General features: G+C 41.3%; 1 protein-coding gene across 1 annotated transcript; it reads left to right on the top strand.

The window, feature by feature from the left end:
- The first annotated feature begins 1,001 nt into the window (after positions 1–1,001).
- On the top strand, positions 1,002–4,804 carry LOC121780091 (probable LRR receptor-like serine/threonine-protein kinase At3g47570). Its single transcript, XM_042177613.1, has 5 exons — positions 1,002–1,914; positions 1,984–2,055; positions 2,341–2,352; positions 2,398–4,332; positions 4,419–4,804. Exons 1-5 carry the CDS (start codon positions 1,002–1,004, stop codon positions 4,802–4,804), a joined length of 3,318 nt encoding a protein of 1,105 aa, XP_042033547.1.
- Positions 4,805–21,956: the final 17,152 nt, after the last annotated feature.

Below are 21,956 nucleotides of genomic sequence, written 5' to 3'. Positions count from 1 at the left end.
TAACGATTTAAACTCCAGGCTGCGGTCATCACACGGCACATGTGTATGCTTTAAATTCTGAAATTTGAAAGTTACAAGTTTGGAATCAAATTGATTATTAGAGTTGATAAATTCAAAAGTAGGGTGTAGATAATTTATCTCCAATCCTCTAACGTGATGGCTATATAATTATAAAAGCACTTAAGTCCTTGTCAAGTTTGGAATCAAATTGATCTAACCATATTGAACATGTAAATGCATTTTCACTCAGATTCTACACTTCCACCTTTAATTTTTTTTAAAAAAATTGAACCTTTCCTTCTGTATATATAGTCATTTTGTTGGAATGGAGAAGTCAATTAATTGGAGAACAAAGAAATTAAGAAATGAAAATATGATAAAAAATAATGAAGGAAATCAATTAAAGATTATATAAAATCAAATAATCAAGGAAATACTTGTAGAATTAGAATATATTTTCATTAGAGTCTATAAAAGGTGGCCCAATCATTGAGAAAAATAATAAGTCAATCACAATGCAATCTTTACATTTCTCCCACATTTTACTTTTCATCAATTTCTATATTGATACGTAGAATATCTCTACGAATATCCCCAAATCTCTCTTATTTAGTTTAGTATTGATTTAGCATATCTTTCCATATATTCTTAGTATCTTTATTTCTTATTCCCTAAGTCAGAGTAGTCTTATAAATAGGAGATATTGTATTCTTCTATTTCGATCAAGAAATAAGATAATTCACGCTATTTTCCTTTCTTCTACAATCACAAAACCTTCCTTTCTTCTACAATCCCAAAACCCTAGTTCCTATCGTCGTTGATCGTCGGGCAAAGATTCTCGCGACTTCACGGAGGAATTGATCCTAGTTCTTGTCGTGTGCGATCGACGGGCAAACGTTCCCGCGACCTCACGGAGGAATCTAATCGAGGTTAAGGAGTTCATCCTTAACATATACCCTCAATTGTTACACAAAAAAACCTATCATCACATGAAACCATTCATGGAGATTTACATGCTTTATTTTGGTGTTTCGGTGTTGATATCAAACTACATTTCCCTGACAACTTCAACACCACTCTTCAATCTCACCACCGATCAACACTCTCTCACTGTCTTAAAAAACTCCATTGTTTCCGACTCTTATACCATCTTGCATAAAAATTGGTCAATTCACACTCCCATTTGTGGATGGATTGGTGTCTCTTGTGGCTCCAAACACCAAAGGGTTACTTCCCTTAACCTCTCCACCTTCGGGCTCCGAGGCACCATCCCTCCACATCTCGGAAACTTAACGTTTCTTCGAGTTTTAGACATCAGCTCCAACATTTTCTCAGGAGTCTTGCCATCTGAGCTGTCTAAGTTGCGACGTTTGGAAGAGATAAACGTCGCAGCTAACAACTTCACCGGAGAGATTCCATCATGGTTCGGAGCCTTATCCCAGCTCCGACACATGGATTTGTCGGACAACGTATTATCAGGCAGAATCCCTTCTTCTCTATTCAATATTTCGAGGCTTCAGAATCTGAATTTGAGCTTCAATATTCTCGATGGAAACATCCCAGAGGAGATTGTTGGGCTTTCTTTCCTGGAAAGTGTTAGTTTAGGAAGCAATGAGTTGGAGGGATCCATACCATATATTGTCTTCAACATTTCTTCGTTGATGTCAGTCAATTTGGGATTTAATATGCTATCAGGAAAGCTACCAAACAACATATGCAGTAATACTCCAAGATTAAGAGAATTCACTGTCTATAGGAACCAACTTGATGGGGAAATTCCAAGAAACATAAGCAAATGCAAAGAGCTTGAGCTCCTGCAATTGCAACTCAATAAATTCAGCGGCCAAATCCCGAGTGAAATTGGAAGTTTGAGCATGCTTAAGGATTTGCATATATGGAGAAACAAACTCAAAGGTATGTATCATCTCGCAATTAATTCTTAAATTAGTTCTTTTAATGTATATAATTATATTTCCATTTCAGGTAGAATACCAAAGCAAGTTGGGAACCTTACCTCCCTAGAAGTGCTAAACTTTGAGATTAATCAATTGACAGGCATGTTTTCTAATTGAAATTTAGTTGGCTTGCATCTTTTAAATCCTTGAACTCAAAAGAATATTATTATAAGTTTCTGAAAATTTATTAATCATACTTCAGATGACATTAAAACTCATGTCATCCGAAGTATAATACTGTATGTAAATAAATATTTTTAGAAATAGTGCATTTAAATTTTAAATGTTAGATTTGAATTCAAAAAACAACACTATATTATTTTTTTTGAAAAACTGCAATAGGCACTTAGTTTAAATTTTACCAAAGAAATGTTTCCTATGTCAGGTGAATTACCAGGTGAGCTTTCTAATTTGGTATACCTAAATGGTATCCTTATGTCAGGTAATTCCTTATCTGGCTCTATCCCACATGGTCTCTTCAACATAACAACCTTGCAACTATTAGACCTTTCATGGAACAACTTTTCAAGTACTCTTCCTTCAAATATAGGGCTTTCACTTCCCAATCTCCAAAACCTCCATTTACATTCTAACAAACTCAGTGGCCCAATTCCTGCCTCTATCAACAATGCTTCTCAACTTGAAGAATTATTCTTGCTAGATAATTCATTTACCGGCTTCATTCCCAGTTTTCCTAGTTTAAGGCTCTTGACCAGCTTTTTACTCAGCATAAATAGCTTGAGCGCAACTCGAGAAATGGAGTTTCTCTCTTCATTAACGAATTCCGAGCACCTAGAGGTTGTTGAAATATCAGGAAATCCACTACTGGGTTGTGCTCTCCCAAATTCCATAGGAAATCTATCCCAATCGCTTGAGATTTTCCTGGTGCACGACGCAGGTATCAGAGGGGTCATTCCCTCTGAAATAGGAAACTTGGCCAGTTTGATTGATATCGAACTACATAATAATCAGTTGAGTGGATCAATTCCAGCAACGATGGGAAATTTGAAGAAACTTGGGAGATTATCCCTTTATGAAAATCAGTTGCAAGGATCAATCCCGCTCGAGTTTTGTGAGATGAGTTCTTTGGTAGAGCTGTACATGAGCAACAACGAGTTCAAAGGTCCAATTCCAGAATGTTTGGGTGGAATGCAATCGCTGAGAATGGTTTCCTTTGAATCAAACAAGTTGAATTCCACCTTACCTTCCAATTTATGGAATCTGAAAGACCTCGTCTTTCTAAACTTGTCCTCGAACTATTTGAGCGGTCAGATTTCACCTCAAGTTGGAAACTTGAAGGTAATCAACGGAATAGATTTATCCTTTAATCTATTTTCCGGTGATATTCCCAGCTCCATCGGCCGTTGCCCATCAGTAGATTACCTAATTTTGTCAAACAATAACTTTGGAGGATCCATTCCTCAATCACTGGCAAATATGAAAGGCTTGACAACACTGGATTTGTCAAATAACAATTTTACTGGAATGATACCCAAATCTTTACAAGATCTCAAATTCTTGGAGTATTTCAATGTATCTTACAATAGATTGGAAGGGGAAATTCCAAATGGAAGCTGTTTTTCCAACTTCACCGCTCTATCATTTGTGCACAATTCAGCTCTTTGCGGACCAGCAAGATTTGAAGTGCCGCCTTGTCCAGAAGTTGATGGAGGATCCAAATCGAAGAGTGTTGCTCGATTAATGAAGTACATTTTGCCTCCTCTTGTTTCAGCTATGGCTATAGTGATCATTGTAGTTATTCACATAAGACGATGGAAGCTTGTAAAAGTGAGAACTCAAGTTTCGACTTCGTTAGGTAATCCTTGGAGAATAATCTCATACATCGAACTATCACGAGCAACGGATTCCTTTAGCGAGACGAATCTCCTTGGAAGGGGAAGCTTTGGCTCAGTTTTTAGAGGGTTATTTGATGATGGACTGAATTTTGCGGTGAAGGTGTTCAATATAGAGCTGGAAGGAGGTAACAAGAGTTTCGAAACTGAAAGTAGAATACTAAGCACCATTCGACATAGGAACTTAGTTCGGATTATCGGTTGTTGTACCAACATGGAATTCAAAGCCTTGATTCTTGAAATCATGCCAAATGGAAGTGTGGAGAAATGGTTATACTCGAATGGTTATTGTGGAGATATTCTACAATTGTTGAATATCGCAATTGATGTTGCTTTAGCTCTGGAGTACCTTCATCACGGTAATACTTTCCCCATTGTGCATTGCGATATAAAGCCAAGCAACGTGTTGCTCGATGAAGATATGACTGCTCGTGTTGCTGATTTTGGTATTGCAAAGCTCTTTGAGGAGGGGGAAGCCATGGTCCACACCAAAACACTTGCTACAATCGGCTATGCAGCACCAGGTGATGTTTTTAAAAGATTATATAAGAAAATAATTTTTTTTACTATGTATGAATACGTTTTTTTATAATTGTAAACTTGTAATTAGAGTACGGGTCGGAAGGAAAAGTATCCACGGGTGCTGATGTATACAGTTTTGGGATAATGTTGTTGGAGATGTTCACAAGAAAAAAGCCGACAGATGACATGTTCGATGGGGAAAAGAGCTTGAAGGAGTGGGTGAGTGAAGCATTGCTAGCAAATGAAATCATCCAAGTGTTAGCCCCTGCTTTGCTTCCGGTACGAGATCGACATTTTGATATGAAGATGAGTGAGATAACATCTGTGTTTGAATTGGCAATGAAATGTTTAGGCATTTCGCCTGATGAAAGAATCAACATGATTGAAGCGGAAGCCACGCTAAAGAGGATCAAAGCCAAATTTGTAATAAGAGTGACCACAAGGCCTCAGCAACATACAATTACCATTACCTGAGATGTTGGTTTCTGTTACTATTGGTCGATGGTAGTCGTTTCTATTTCATGGGTTTTTCTTTGTTTGGTTCTTTTCCCAAAGAGATGTATCTTACAAATGATTATGATCACTTAATACAAATCTTTCTATTCTCCCAAACTCTAGCTTCTCTCGATCGCACAATGTTACGGACGTCTTCCATAACAGCTCCGGAAACTATCCTCTCGGAGTAGAAAAGAGATGCTGAACGCAGAACTCGAGTTCCGACAACAGCCTTATGTTAGGAGTGAAGACTATGCGAGCACGAGCTGTGCTTGATGAATTGTATCACATTGAACTCACACACCAACTATTTGATGAATTGCCACAATGAAATCACAAAAATTTTAGGAAATTGAACTCGGCTTTATTGAATCTGGAATGAGAAGAACAAAGATAAAACAAGAAAGGGAAATCCTCCGCAGAGGCCTAATCCTCACGAAGGAGGCCTACGAGAAAAACTCGTCCAATAACTGATCCCTCCAAGATGCTTCTATCATCTATTTATCTATCTCCCTATATATATAGAGGATTGCTAACACTAAACTAGGAACTAAAATAACAATATAACAATAATTGATGAAGGATAGGAATTGAATTAACAAACGCCGAGATATCTGTGCTAGCCCTAACTTCCAAATCTTCTCGCTATTCCTCTGGATTTGATAGCCAAACGACCTCCCTCTTTCCTCGCTTGTAGACCACTCCCCTCCAACAACATCCGTATCAACTACCTCACTCTCGAAATAGCCTTGTCCTCAAGGCTCTGTTAAAATTCAAAATACATCACTCTGCCCGTTGGAGGTTCAAACTCATGCTTTCGAGTAGTAGCCAGAGCATCGAACCATAGAAGATTGCCAACGATATGTTGGAATCGCAGCATGACCAGATAGGAGAATGGAGCGCCGGCCAATGAAAATAGAGATCCTCGAAAGGAAACCGCCATAGGTGTGGACTGGTGGGTAGCGGAAATTAAACATCGCTGCAAGGACGAGAACAGAGATTGAAACTGCAGAATGTAAGGGCCGGAGGTGGACAACAGCGGGGCTGTCACTAGTGCTAGTGTAGGTGGAGTTGCTGGTGTAAGTGGACTAGGAGGAGACGGTAGAATCACCAAAACTGGAGGTGGAATGGGTTGTTGTATTGTCAAGGGTGTGCACATTTGCTGCATAGGTAGGGGCTGTTGGATGGTGTGTAGAGTGTTCTCCTTGGCTGTTGTAGGCGGACTAGAGGACAACACCGGAGCTGTCACCTTTGCTAGTGTAGGTGAACGGGGAGGAGATGGTACTGCGGCGAATGCTTCATATTCATTCAACGCCCCATTGCCGCCAAAGCGTTTCATCAACTCCCTTGCAAACCGAGTCCACGTCAGATCCGGAACTCGCTGTCGCAACAACTGGTACCAAGGGAGGGCAGCGCCTGCCAAAGCCATCATTGCGATGCCTACCCGGTTCTCGGAAGGGGTTTCCGAGATAAAAAAATATTGCTCCGCCCGTGCAAGCCATGCGAGGGCGTCCGAGCCATCAAAGGTAGGCATAGGCGACGTTGATTTGTTGCCGGCAGACACCGAATTAGATTCCCGATTTTCAAAGGACGCGCCGTCCTCCGGTGGTGTTTTGGAATTGGGATCGAGGGACGCGAAACCTGCGCGCACTTCGACTATCAAGGAGTCGAGTTTCGATTCCAACGCCGAGACCCTTTCGTCCGTCCGCTGGAACTGGGCTTTGAGTTCATCAGTAGCCTTCTCCAAACCGTCTAGGCGTGAATCGCCCCTAGAGTTGACCCACGTTCACCGCACCAATTGTTAGGAGTGAAAACTGCCGAACGGATGCGAGCACGAGCTGTGCTTGATGAATTGTATCACATTGAACTCACACACCAACTATTTGATGAATTGCCACAATGAAATCACAAGAATTTTAGGAAATTGAACTCGGCTTTATTGAATCTGGAATGAGAAGAACAAAAGATAAAACAAGAAAGGGAAATCCTCCACAGAGGCCTAATCCTCACGAAGGGGGCCTACGAGAAAAACTCGTCCAATAACTGATCCCTCCAAGATGCTTCTATCATCTATTTATCTCCCTATATATAGAGGATTGCTAACACTAAACTAGGAACTGAAATAACAATATAACAATAATTGAAGAAGGATAGGAATTGAATTAACAAACGCCGAGATATTTGTGCTAGCCCTAACTTCCAAATCTTCTCGCTATTCCTCCGGATTTGATGGCCAAACGACCTCCCTCTTTCCTCGCTTGTAGACCACTCCCCTCCAACAACATCCGTATCACCTTAGGTTTGTTAACTTGAGAAACACTAAAACTTTTAGGCGAAATATTTCATTGACAAAAGGATGTTAATGAAATAGCTTATTTATATATTTCTAGGATCCTAGGGTTGGTTCGACTTAACCTAAACATCCGGGAAAAAACCAACAAAGAAAACCCGAACGGGGAATTATAGTTTTAGCCCGACTCAACGGAAATAAATTAATGTCTCAAAATAAATAATAAAATAAATTAACAAGGAAAAGCATAATAATAAAGCTGCTGCCACGTTATGAACTTCACGCCTTTTTGGTGGTGAAGTTCTTGAATTTGGTCGGTGCCTTGAGCTTGTCTCTCGGCCTCAACTTCCTCGCCGTCGTCGAGCTATCCTTCTCCCTTACCAGCTGCTCCTTCATGTCCGGTATCACTTCCTCGTCCTGATCTTGCTGCTCCACGACAGTTGGTGTTAAGGATCGTCCTCCTTAACGTCGATTTCCACACAAAATCAAGAAACGAGATGTCGTCGTTGTCGAGCGCCCAACGTTGGGTCGTGACTTGGACGGCAAAAAGGGGCGGTTGAGCGCGAGATCAGCCTCGTCGGCAACCTTAGAAGATGTTTCTTGTTTGCTACTCAATTGAGCCAAAAGAATGATAATTTCATATATTGATTGAATGAATAGAAAAGATAACAGTCTATCCTATTTATAATGCTACTGACTTAATGAACAATAAAACAAAGATATAGAAAAAGATATGCTAAATCCCTATAATATCTAAACTAAATAATAATAATAATAATAATAATAATAATAATAATAATAATAATAATAATACTAATAATAAACTCGTATCAACTCTCCCACGGTTAAAATCCACCTTGTCCTCAAGGTGGGAACCACGAAGCAAAAAGGAGAGTTGAAATCAGAAGCTTCGGCGTGGCAACTCCTCCTGGATCAAACACACATCGAACAGCTGAACGTCTCCCTTCTTCACCTCCATAAAAAATCAACAAAGGTAGACTAATGTGGTCGTCCAAATTCAACACTAAAATGGAAAGTTCTGCCACACAGTCATGAATGCTCAAACACGGCGTGCTATTTCGCAAAGGAATCAACCTTGGATCGGCGTCGAGCGATGTTGATTGTTGATTCAGACTTGTAACATCACCAACATTCAAATCCTTATAGACACAAGCACTTTCGTGGAAAACAGTGTAATCACCAATAGAACCATCCTTCTCTTTATCTTCTAGCAATGTCTCCTCCTTTTCACCAATCTTCTCATCATATACCCCAACGAGCACTTGCAGTGACTTGTTGTCGTTCATGACAATCCCTTTGTTCGTGACGAACTCTCCAGGGGACTCGTTGTTTGGAACATCAAGAGGAGCGCCATCATTGTGAACATCGGTAATGTCATTGGGAACATCATCACCGAATCCTATCGTGGGAGTACTATTAGTTTTCTCTTTGGCTAAATTCTCATCTTGAATGTTCTCCTCAAACTCCTCCCCATCATCCGCATAACAGAGAATGCGTTGTTTACACACATGTCCCATCACCCATTTCTCGGGACAGTGCTAGCATAGACCCAACCTAGACCGTTCTGACTTCTCCGCTTGGGAGACCCGTATTAGCGGCAGGCATGGCTGCTCTGGAGTTTGACTGGTCACACGAGCGGGCTGACTGTACAGGTCCCGCGTTGGCTTTTCGGTGGAGTAGCATGGCTGGTGGGAGGCGGGCTGGACTCGCGCTCTCACCTCCTCCCGAGGGCGAGGTCGGTCCCAGCACGTCTCCGAGCGTCGAGGCCGGTCAACGGTCGGGTAGCCGCGGTCCTCCTGTTGAGCCGGTGGGTCCCAGCAGGTTGGGCGGTGCCGCTGTGTTGGGGTTGGCAGGTAGCGATCAAACCCTAATTGGGTCTGATGATCTCCGCGATCAGATAGGTGGCCACCCCTCTCGACGTAGCCACCGCGGTGTCGGGGCCAAGCGTCTTGCGCGCGATCGTGGTACCCGATGGGCTGGTATCTCGTCCGTGGGCGACGATCAGGTGGATCCAAGTGGTGTGAGACGTAGGGTGATTCTGGATCAGGCCACGACGGCGGACGGAGTACTTCCACCCGGCTGCTCGGAGGGTCCCAACTGGTTACACGGCGAGGTTGGGCCGGCTGGTAGGGACGGAATGGTTGTGTGGCCTGAGGGAAGTCGTATTGACGACGGCGATAGCCGACGTAGTCATATGACATGTTGATGGACTGAATCGTGGTTGCGGTAGAAATGGTGGTGATTTATTTGGGGATATGGATGAACGCAGACGGAGGATGCTGAGCTCTGGATGAAAGCACCAGTTGTTAAGGATCGTCCTCCTTAACGTCGATTTCCACACAAAATCAAGAAACGAGATGTCGTCGTTGTCGAGCGCCCAACGTTGGGTCGTGACTTGGACGGCAAAAAGGGGCGGTTGAGCGCGAGATCAGCCTCGTCGGCAACCTTAGGAGATGTTTCTTGTTTGCTACTCAATTGAGCCAAAAGAATGATAATTTCATATATTGATTGAATGAATAGAAAAGATAACAGTCTATCCTATTTATAATGCTACTGACTTAATGAACAAGAAAACAAAGATATAGAAAAAGATATGCTAAATCCCTATAATATCTAAACTAAATAATAATAATAATAATAATAATAATAATAAACACGTATCAACTTGATACAATCATATTCCAATTAATTAGTTATCTTTGATTCACCAAATCTTTCCATATATTATTTTCTTGTTTGGTAAGTTAGGGTTTTTAGTAGTATAAATAGAGCCTTTATGTAATTAATTGCCCATCTATGAAATAAACGTATTTAGCTCAATTGAGTTTTGCTTCAAGAAACAAACCCTCGGCTGCCGACGAGTTACACTCGCGCTCAGCCACCCCCTCTGCCGGACTCGCCGCCGACCCAAACGCTTGGGCGCTCGACGACGATGGTACTAGTTTCTTGATTGTGTTCGATAACCCCTTTTGCTGTTCACGTCGCCGACCCAACGTTCGGGCGCTCGACATCGACGGCAATTGTTTCTTTTTGATTACGTGTGGACTTCGACGTTGAGGAGGAAGATCCTTAACAACTGGTGTCTTTCATTTGAACTCTCCATGGACGGCAACGCTCAAGTGTTGATTGGTGACACATCGCGGCGTTTCAAGGCGGGCGGCCGACGCAGCGAGAGCAACCCACGTCTGCCCCATCGCGATACACCGGAGGGCAGCAACGCACAGCGCGCCGCTGCAGGGGCGGGCGATCTTTCGCCCCAGGATGTGGAATTGATCCTAGCACGTTTCGATCTGTTGGAGTTTAGATTGGATTCGATGGAGCGTGTGGCAAATTGCAGGCATCAAAAGCAGCGTATCGACGTTACTCGTCCAACTACGATATTGATCCCTATCAGCAACGTACTCGTTTTCACCCCTGCCACGAACAGCCTCCCGGCTGGCCTCCACCGCAACGCTCACCCCCAAGTTGTTGGCCCGCACAGCGGTGTCGGCACGCCTACGAGAGGCAACAGCAGACACACGCCTATAGGCAGCAACACGAACCTGTTGCTACACATATGGAGCCACTCAATCGGTTTAGAAATTTCCCGGCAGCCACAACCCAAAGCCGATCCGGCCACGAGCAGCCCACTGTTGTGCTGCAGCCGCTGCTCAGTCCGACAAGTCTCCAACGCTCAGTAATACCACCAATGGCATCTGCTGCTGTCCCACCCCCCTCCTCGCATCTACCAAGCCTCCACTCCGCTACGAAGCTTGTTTCTTGTGAAGAGGAATACTTGGGAGTTGAAGGTGATTCACAAGTGTTAAATCAAGGGGACTTGCGGCTCAACGGGATGAAATCAGTAGATGAGGAATTTTGTAATGAAATTGAATGGGTTCCCAATAGCCATTCTTCAAGTCTTGATCACAAATCGGATGATCATCAAAAAATGAATAAAAATGATTACTTTAATTGGAGGGGTAGTTTTCTTGATGAGGTTGATGAATCAAAATCATCTCTATTAGATGATGATTATGAAAATAAGGCCACTTTTGATGATGATGAGTTAACAAAGACGGAGCATCGATCTGTGAAGAGGTGTGTTGGTTCAGATGATGAAGATGAAGTTGATGGAGTAGATGTTTTGTCGCAACACCAGAAGTTGATACAGCAGATGACGGTGGAGCTCAAGAGTTGTGATATTAGATGTCTTCCAACGATATGCAAGGACTCTGTAACTCCTAAGATGATTGAAGATTTGAGGCCTCGTAAACTTAATCACATGATTAGGAACAAGGATCTGAAGGAAACTAAGGTATTCAGGGCAGGCAAAACAAGGGCTGACTCTGTTTTGCCAAGATTATTGGCTGGAAAAGGGCGCCTATATTTGGAGGTGGTGTATGTAGTCGCGTTCGATCCAGGAGGGAAAGTCTCAATGCTTTTGGTATCATCAACTTTGTCCGTTGTTCCGTGGTTCCCACCTTGAGGACAAGGTGAGTTTTAACCGTGAGGGAGTTGATACGATCATATTCCAATTAATTAGTTATCTTTGATTCACCAAATCTTTCCATATATTATTTTCTTGTTTGGTAAGTTAGGGTTTTTAGTAGTATAAATAGAGCCTTTATGTAATTAATTGCCCATCTATGAAATAAACGTATTTGGCTCAATTGAGTTTTGCTTCAAGAAACAAACCCTCGGCTGCCGACGAGTTATACTCGCGCTCAGCCAACCCCCTCTGCCGGACTCGCCGCCGACCCAAACGCTTGGGCGCTCGACGACGATGGTACTAGTTTCTTGATTGTGTTCGATAACCCCTTTTGCTGTTCACGTCGCCGACCCAACGTTCGGGCGCTCGACATCGACGGCAATTGTTTCTTTTTGATTACGTGTGGACTTCGACGTTGAGGAGGAAGATCCTTAACAGTTGGTGTAGGTGCATTCATAACACACAATCACGCGACGTATTAAGGTCCATTCCAACTCAAGACGTAGACGCCACAACAGAACCGTAAAATGAGAGTAATCGAATATACCGAACCCGCCCCGACTAGGTAATGTTTTTGCAGAGTATAATTATTTGGGTTTATTAATATCAAAACGGCCCAAAACCATGACAAAGCCCACTTAAAATTCCGACTATATCTAACTATTTCTTAGATTTTTTTTAATTTATTGGACCAAAGCATTTGGCATGAGGGATTATTCCATTTTGGGTATACCAAGGTACTTGAACTGTTTTTTTGTTTTTGGGAAAAATTTTATTACTTCTTTTCCTAAAGAAATAGACTTAATTTCATTTTGCGTTGGTCAGCTATAAATAGTTCATATCAATTTATAAAAACCTTTTATCTCTCTCTTTTACTTTATCATTAGTGATCCCAACATTCACTATATTATTTCAACTACAATTTTTTCTCACTTTACCAATTGCGAATTAAAACTTGTGCCGTCTTCAATTAACATATTTCTATAGGACGGAGGGAATATCTCTTTTACTTTATTCTCTTTTTCTTCCTTTTTTTTTGCTATTTTATTCTCTGTTTTTCTATTTTACTTCTTCTTTTATTTACTTTAGTTTCTATTTATTTAATTTTTAACACCGTATTCTCAAATTTCATATCTAAAATAAAAATGGGAGTAATAGGAGTGAGGGCAATTTAATTGGATAGAGAGAATCACAGAAGACCTGCATTTGCATAAAAGTCTTGACTCTTGCTCTTGCACATGGGACATTTAAACCGTCCCTACATATTGTCGGCATACAGACTACAGAGTGTCACTTAATGAAAAAAAAATTGGCTTGACATAAAAATCTTCTATGATAAATGGATTGAAAATTTTCGGAGGGTATTCGATTTACTAAATAAAATAATACAAAAATCTAGTCGTGAGATTATTTTAGTTATAAAAGATTAGCTATAACTAATTAACTCATGATTATTCATATAAGATTGAGTTGTGTACTACAAAAAATATTGCCTTTAGCGAGCACCGACTTCGTCGGAAAACTGGAGAATGTGCTCGGAAATCGGAGTATTTCGAGCACTTTGCGAGGACTGAGAGTGCTCTGCATTCTCTTCGTCGGAAATATTTCCGAGGAACTTACGAGCACCAGATTTGAGAACTCCCGAGCACTCGCGCTGTGCTCGGAAAACGGTCAACGGACGCGAGATGGTATAATTTGAGAGCAGGCGAGCACCAGACTGCGCTAGGAAATCAGCCAACATTATTCTCGCTATGTTCCAAGCACCTCTTTGTGCTCAGAAAAGTATGGTGCATTTTTCAGCACCCAATTGGCTACTAGTATCTGGATTTTTTTAAATTATGAAAACTGAATAAGAGAGTAAACAATATTTAAAGGAAAAAATTTTAAAATTAAATTAAATTGTATACACACTTGAATTGAATTCAGAATACATAATCTATGTTTAGTTTCTTCTCATGTATAGGATGTGTTCACTAAGGTTCCTCATTTGCTCTACCAATGCAGCCGTTCGCTTATCAGACTCTGCCTGCAATTTTTCAATCTGTCGGGCCTAATCAGGGCCGGTCTCAACAGCAAGAGTTATGTTGGTCGTTGGAAGACAGTCCTTCCCTTTACCATTGCTACCGAGCTTCATTGGAGACGATAGTTTTTGAGTCTTCGGCACCTCCAAATGCCCTTCACACCAAGATCCATTCACAGCAGCAACCACCTCAGGGTTGTGTTCCTCACAAGAGATGTATAACTAACTAGTCACAAGAATTATTTTGAGACTTAATGTAATATCCGTTTTTTTTTTAAGTTAAGGTTTGATTTTGTGAATATCTTGTTTAAGATATAGTGTGGAAAATCTTAAGTGATTTATATTATGGTTGTGGATGTGATTTTTTTTTTTTACCTAAGCTTGTTTGTAAAGGGGGATAATTAATTAAGTCATGGATCAAATTACTCCTAATTAATTAAATTTTCTTCTCTCCCTCTCTCTCTCTTTTTCGAAAACCCCTCCCCCTCTCCCACAAATTTCTCAACCTCCCCACTCCCACAACAACCGTTACTCTCTCTTTTCTCAATCTCTCCCTCTCACTATCGGTTTCTCTCATCTCTCCCTCACAATCGTTTTCTCTCCTCTCTCTCGCTATCGTCCTCTCACCGGTAAGTTCTCCCTCCTTCTCTCTCTCGGTTCTCTTTCCCTCTCACTCCCTCTCATTTATTTCTTGGATTCGTCAAGGTATCTCTCTCTAGTACCGAATTTGGAATCGGAGTAGGGAAAGCTTTTGATCTACGTTCGAACTATTCGGGAAAGGTAACCCAAGACCCTAACTCTTAATAATTTCGAAAAAAAAACATGCATGTAGGACGTTTTTGGATGGTTTAGATGCTGAATAGGTTTTGTGGCTATGTGTTTGTGTTGAACATGTTTTCGGTGATAACTGACAGTGGGTTCTGACCCCTTTTTGACTGAGCAAACGATCTCCTTTTGGTACGAATTTTTTAACTGTGTAAACTTTGGTGTGTCTTCTGTGTGGTGTGTAAATTTCAGCTTCATTGGATGTCGGATGATTTTATAATGATTTTTGTAAGTGAACTGCGCAGTTCAGCGAGTTGTACGTTTCTGGGGGATGTGTTTATGTGCAATGGGGGTGAATCTGGGTGCTTTGTTTTTGTGATGTATGTGGGTGTGTTTGGCCAAGGGATGGCTCGGAGGAATCAGCGTTTGGTTCGAGTGTTTTGTGTGTGTTGGCCGAGAGTTTTAGGGTTTGGCCTAGGGCAGTGTTGTGGAGAGTTTTGAAGGGTTGATCTCGTGTTTTCGGGTGTGTTTTGGGATGTAGAATGTGTGGTGTGAATGTCGTATAAGGTTTGTGAATCGTTGGTTGGAGGAAGATGGGTGTGCACTTGATCGGGCCAGCGGCCGAGACGCCGAGCCAGGTGTCGAGACGGGTGCCGAGCCAGGTGTCGAGACGGGTGCCGAGCCAGGTGCCGAGACGGGTGCCGAGCCAGATGCCGAGACGGTGCCGAGTCAGTGCCGAGACAGGTGCCGAGCCAGGGCCGAGCCAGACGCCCGAGCCAGGCAGCCGAGACGGTCGGCCGGGGTGCCGAGCCGGGCGGCCGAGACGGTCGGCCGAGGTGCCGAGCCAGGCGGCCGAGACGGTCGGCCGAGGTGCCGAGCCGGACGGCCGAGACGGTCGGCCGAGGTGCCGAGCCAGGCGGCCGAGACGGTCGGCCGAGGTGCCGAGCCAGACGGCCGAGACAGCCGGCCGAGGTGCCGAGCCAGGTGGCCGAGATGCCGAGCCTTTTTCCCGAACCTGTCCCGAGCCAAGTGAGCCGTTTGCACGGTGCGGGTTTACCGGGAGTGCGAGTGTTTTGGGTGTGTGTCGTGTGCGCGTCTTGGGTACGTTGTATGCGTGTCGGGTGCGTGCGTGGTGTGTTTCGGACGTGTGTTTTTGTGTGTTGACTTATAAGATGTTGTTAAGTGTGTGTACGTGTAATGTGCTAGATGTTGAAGTCATCCACGTAGGAATCATGCATTGTCGTTTAAACCTCGTCTTTCCTGACTCTAATTATGATATTTATTTATCTTTCAAAAGGGTGATCTTTTACGAGGAAATTGTGGTTGAAGAAGGGAACTATTTAAAAGCTAAGCAATTGAGGTGGGCTTTTCTACCCTACTATTTTGTGGGTTATCTTTAATACGGACGCTGTTCCGGAAATGTTTATGGAGATGAACTGTTTGTCTTGCCAACTGTTTTGTTTTGAAACCTATCTGAAGTGGTTTACCACATATGTTTAATCGAATTCGGGTCTGTTGGGCTGCGAACCCTCAGGCTAGTGTACACGAGATCGGGAGCCATCTGAGAGCAAGTTGGCCGGTCTAGTTGACCTGGGGTGTGGCCACGCCCCTTGTCACCCGTTGGATCAGATAGTGTATGATGGTGGGAATAAGGGTGGCAATATCTGAAAATGACTGCGCAGTCGAATTTATGAAATATGTTTTAGTGTACTTGGGTTATTTTCTTTACACTTAAAACCCCAAGGTTACACTGTTATGGCATGACAAACTATGATTTTGGCGTGTGTCCACTGAGTGCAATAAGTACTCAGCCCTGCATGTTGTTTCTTAATGTGCAGGTTGAGCGACGATGGGGATGACGGATGTTGAGCAATTAAAGTCAAAATGGTGTTTTTACTTTGCCTTTTGGATGGTGTCGTGTCGTCATACCCGGCATTATCTGTCTCTTGGTCTTTTCCGCTGCTTTGTAATCCGATACAATGTTTCCATTTAAACTCTGTTTACTTTAACTTTAGAATGTCGCTACAGTACAATGTTTTGAAGTGAACTTCCTTTTATTAAATGTTTTCGGGTCAAGTATTCTTGTTCTCCCCCTTTCTTCCCCGCTTCGTTATCCCCCCCTAGTCGCGGTCCACCGTACTTCCTATCCTTAGGAAATGCGGGCGTGACACTTAAACCACAAAATTGAGAGTTTTGAATTTCTTACAAAATTCAGAGACTGGTTGGTAGAGAGTTCCTTCGCATCACCATTACCACTGAGCTTCATAAGGGATAGCAGTTTTGGGGCATTCAACATCTCCACATATCTTTCTTGCACATAGAAACAACTGTCGAGGGCAGTGTACATCACAAGAGATGATATAGTTAACTAGTCATCAAGAGTTTACATCTCAATATCAACAGTTTACATCAAGAGTTAACTAGTTGCCTTTCTAGCTGACTTACTGCTGAAAAAAAAGAAGAGACGGCCAAACTAAGGTCAGAAGAATCAAGTGACTAAAAGTATACTTCAAACTATATCGAGAGCATACCTAAGTTTACAGCTCCATTGTCACAGATCAATCTTTTACACGAACATGCCTATCGAGATTCAAGCAGACTGTGATCAGTAGAGGTATTTACATCCAAAATTCAAGACGATCAGTAGAGGTATTACATCCAGATATTTGTCTAAAATTCTTTTTTAATTAAGATTTCTTCATAGCTCTAGCAACGACGATATTGTTCAATCTTAAACAAGGAAAGTGCAGGACACTTAGTTCAACCATGGAAGCACAGTTTGTAAAGATGGTTGAATATTTGTTACCTACCTTTTCTCCATTGAGAAACACCTTGGCTATTTAGCCCCTTCATGTGAATCAAAGTTGATAAACCAAATCCTTTCAATTTCCCCTTCTCATCCTTCATTATGACACCATTTATGACCTTCTTAAGGGCATCTTCTGTAATATTTGCATCAATGTTCTTCAGATACAGGCTTTTGAAACATCCCTCTGTACCACTGCTCACTGTCTGAGAAATTTGGAGACATATCTGACATAGAAAAACACATAATATAGTTTTGTGTGTGTGTGTGTGTGTGAAGAAAGTACATACTACATAAACAAGAATTTTAGTTACCGCAAAGGAACAGACTGACAAATTCTTGCCTGCAAGAGAAGAATCATGAAGTGCGAGCTGCTGCTGTGGATTCCTCTGATTTCATTTTGGTTTTCAAATGCAATATGACTAAGCTTGTACACATTCAACCAGGTAGGTAATTAGCTCATACTCTAAACAAAAAAGAAGATAAAGGAAGTAGCTTGCATATAATTCGAACTTAAACACAATCAAGAAAGTGGTTTATGAACATCACAGAAACAGAACATAAGTGATGACAAGATTAGGTACCATTGCCAACAAAATGTCACAAAAACAGAAGATAAGCGCCTCTACTCAGTGTAAGTAAAAACTGTGTGAAAACAACAATAGCAAACAGAGATATTAGAAAGTTTAGCAAGATCATAGATAAGCACCTCTACTCAGTGTAACTCACATTATCATGCACTTCTCTTAACAAGGTTATGGATTCTTCAACTAAGCCATCTAATTCCCCAAGTAAACATTTTCTGATAAAGTTAGTAATTATTTGTGGACACCAGCCACACATCTAATTCACCAACCATTTAACAAGAAAAGCCAAAAACCACTGTAGATACATACACAGCATGGATGCAGTCATGGAGATCAGGTAGCTTCACCTCCACACAGCTAATTCACTACAGCGATCAGAGAATCTGTCGTCAATATAGGTAACTGCACATTCAAGAATAAAAATCTATTATAAATGTGTATGCATGGAGATTACCAAAAATACAGATAAATACGACATAAAAACTGCTCATATTATACACACAAAAAATTATCAAGCGGTAACCTACAAGTTTAAGAAGGCATTTACAGCTTCGTATTACACTTGATTCTGCGACTGAATCAATTGAATGAGATAAGCATTGTATTGCAGGAAAAATAACAAAACTCACATCTAGCATTACTCACTTGATTCTGCGACTGAATGACATAAGCCATGATCCTCCTAAATCACAATGAGATAAGCCTTCCACGGTTGATTCCGCAGTTTATTACCTCCTTCCAACTCTATAGTAAAATCAAGCTCAATGATTAGTCCATTGGTCCGATGGCTCCCTAGAAGACACGACGTGGGAACCCACCTCATCCCTCCTTCCAACTAAATAAGCCATGAATGACATAAGCCATGATCCTATTCTAAATCTAATCCTATAACCTACTTGGGTGGTCTTGTTGAGTGAGACGTGAGGTCGTACGAGTTCGTAGAAGATGTGGGTGAATGTAATACTGTGGACGTTGGTATGCATTGGTAGTAAGTGAGAAGCATGCTACAGAAGTGGGTTAGACGTGTTCCGTATCAACTCCCATGTCTCGTAAGCAATCGTGAAGGGATGAGGTGGGTTCCCACGTCGTGTCTTCTAGGGAGCCATCGGACCAATGGACTAATCATTGAGCTTGATTTTACTATAGAGTTGGAAGGAGGTAATAAACTGCGGAATCAACCGCGGAAGGCTTATCTCATTGTGATTTAGGAGGATCATGGCTTATGTCATTCAGTCGCAGAATCAAGTGAAAGTGTTCAATATAGAGTTGGAAGGAGGTAACAAGAGCTTCGAAACTGAAAGTAGAATACTAAGCAGCATTCGACACAGGAACTTAGTTCGAGTTATTGGATGTTACACCAACATGGATTTCAAAGCCTTGATTCTTGAAATCATGCCAAATGGAAGCGTGGAGAAATGGTTATACTCTGATAACTATTGCGGAGATGTTCTACAACTGTTGAACATCTCAGTCGATGTTTCTTTAGCTCTAGAGTACCTTCATCACGGCAATACTTTCCCCATTGTGCATTGCGATATAAAGCCAAGCAATGTGTTGCTCGATGAAGATATGACTGCTCATATTGCTGATTTTGGTATTTCGATGCTCTTTGAGGAGAGGGAGGCCATGATCCACACTAAAACACTTGCTACAATCGGCTACGCAGCACCAGGTGATGTATTAAAATTTCATATAAAACAATAATTTTCTTTACTATGTATATTTGTGTATATGTATTCTCACATGAATAAGGTTTTTTATAATCGTAAACTTGTGATTAGAGTATGGGTTTGAAGGAAAAGTATCGACGAGTGTTGATGTGTAAAGTTTTGGGATAATGCTGTTGGAGATGTTTACTAGAAAGAAGCCGACAGATGATATGTTGGGTGGGAAATGAGCTTGAAGGAGTGAGTGAGTGAAGCATTACAAGCCAATGACATCAATCAAGTATTAGCCCCTACTTTGCTTCCAGAACAAGATCGAAATTTCGATATGAAGATGAATTGGCTGACATCTGTGTTTGAATTAGCAATGAAATGTTTGGCCATTTCGCCTGATGAAAGAATCAACATGATTGAAGTGTCAGCCACACTAAAGAAGATCAAGGCAAAAGTTGATACAAGGGTGACAAGAAGGTATCAACAACATGCCATTACCATTACTTGAGATGAGGATTTTGTTACTAATGGTCGATGGTAGTTGTTTTCATTTTTAGTTGTTCTTTGTAAATGAGTCGAGCATGTGTAAGAAGCTCCTTCATGGGTTTTTCTTTGTTTGGTTCTTCTCACATCTCGTAGTCTTTGAACCAAACCGGGAGTCTATACAAAGAGATGTATCTTGCAAATGATTATGATCATTAAATACAAATCTTTCTATCCTCCCAAACTTTAGCTTCCCTCGATCGCTCTGCCTAGCAGCCATAGGCTATATCCTTCCCAGTCCCACATCCTCCAATTTCACACTCGACGCGTAAAATTGCAGCAAACTTTCAGAACACACGGCAGGCAAGCCCCTATAGGATGTTCACTAGCATGCCACGGCGCGCCAACCTTAGATCTGGTCTGACCCACTCAGTCAGTGGTCCACAACACTGCGACACACCCTTCGCCACTTTATGTGAACCCGTAAAGAACAGATAGGGAAAGTAATATACAATGATATCCTATTCTAAATCTAATCCTATAACCTACTTGGGTGGTCTTGTTGAGTGAGACGTGAGGTCGTAGGAGTTCGTAGGAGTTCGTAGAAGATGTGGGTGAATGTGATACTGTGGACGTTGGTATGCATTGGTAGTAAGTGAGAAGCATGCTACAGAAGTGGGTTAGACGTGTTCCGTATCAACTCCCATGTCTCGTAAGCAATCGTGAAGGGATGAGGTGGGTTCCCACGTCGTGTCTTCTAGGGAGCCATAGGACCAATGGACTAATCATTGAGCTTGATTTTACTTTCAGACTTACTAAATTGATTCTATAGAACTACAAACATTCAAACAATCTGCAGACAAGTTATGCATATTTCCTACAAATGAGATGCGATTTACCAATTTGTGTAATTTCCACATTTGTGGCAAAGGATTAAGGAATCCCAATATCAAAAATTCCAAATTAACAATGCAAGCAAAACAGTTGCAAGAAAAAACTGCTTATCAAATATGTAGCTCTTAGAAATCATTTCATAACACCAAACTAAAATAATCGGAAAACCATAATTTCAAAGAAAAATCAAGCTGAAAAACTGAACAAGCATTTCATCGAACAGATTGTGTGCGATGAACAAATAATACTGCAATGCGATACAGGATACAGGATACAGGATACAGGATACAGGATTACTTTGGCGGCCACAGTAACTCAAAAAGCGAGAAAACAACTAACCTGAATCTCGATCAGTGGCGGTGGCTGACGAGCTGAGGCCGGCCGCGGTGCAATGAATTGAGAGCTCCTATTTATTTAATTAATCGAATAATAGATCGAACCCGACCCGGCCTGGTTTGGATAATGGGCTAGTGGAATGTTTGGAGGCCTAATTTGGAAGTGATTTCGATTTAAAATGCCCAAAACTTTGATGAATTAGCCCATCCAGTCATATTTTATCCACTCTTATAATTTTAAAAGAATTCCTTCCATAATATTATTTACTTTTTTATCTTTCTCTCTTATTTGTATGCATTTTCTTTTTTTTTATTTTACTTTATTCATATTTTGCCATTTTATATTATTTATTAATAAAACTATTTTTTATGGGAAGCAATATTTTTCTTTGTAAAATTATGCTCTTATAACTAAAATGACAGTTGGATTGCAATGTTTGCACTCTTTAAAACCAAAAAATTACCCAATTAGTCTACTTTCTCTTTTTCACATACATTGAAACACAATCATTCACTTTAATTCAAAAATTACTCTTTGGGATAAATGTTACTCTTTAATTGAAACACAATCAGTTATTTCAGTTTTAAAGTAGAGTTGTGTCTGAACTTATACTACTAATATTTGAAATTTTGTACCTCGTAGAATGTCTATGAACTGGGCCCCCTCCTTGTTTTTAATTTTTTATTTGAATTGTCGATTTTTATGTGCAACACATGCATGCACATTTTATCATTCATTTTTCCTTATATTTTGTTTTCGTTTTGATTTAAAATGATCACGCTTATTCATTTATTGGTAACTTT

Source organism: Salvia splendens, chromosome 19 (assembly GCF_004379255.2).
Source record: "Salvia splendens isolate huo1 chromosome 19, SspV2, whole genome shotgun sequence".
Lineage (NCBI taxonomy): Eukaryota > Viridiplantae > Streptophyta > Magnoliopsida > Lamiales > Lamiaceae > Salvia > Salvia splendens.
Note: the sequence above shows the minus strand (reverse complement) of the source record. Positions and strands in the feature narration are given on the sequence as shown.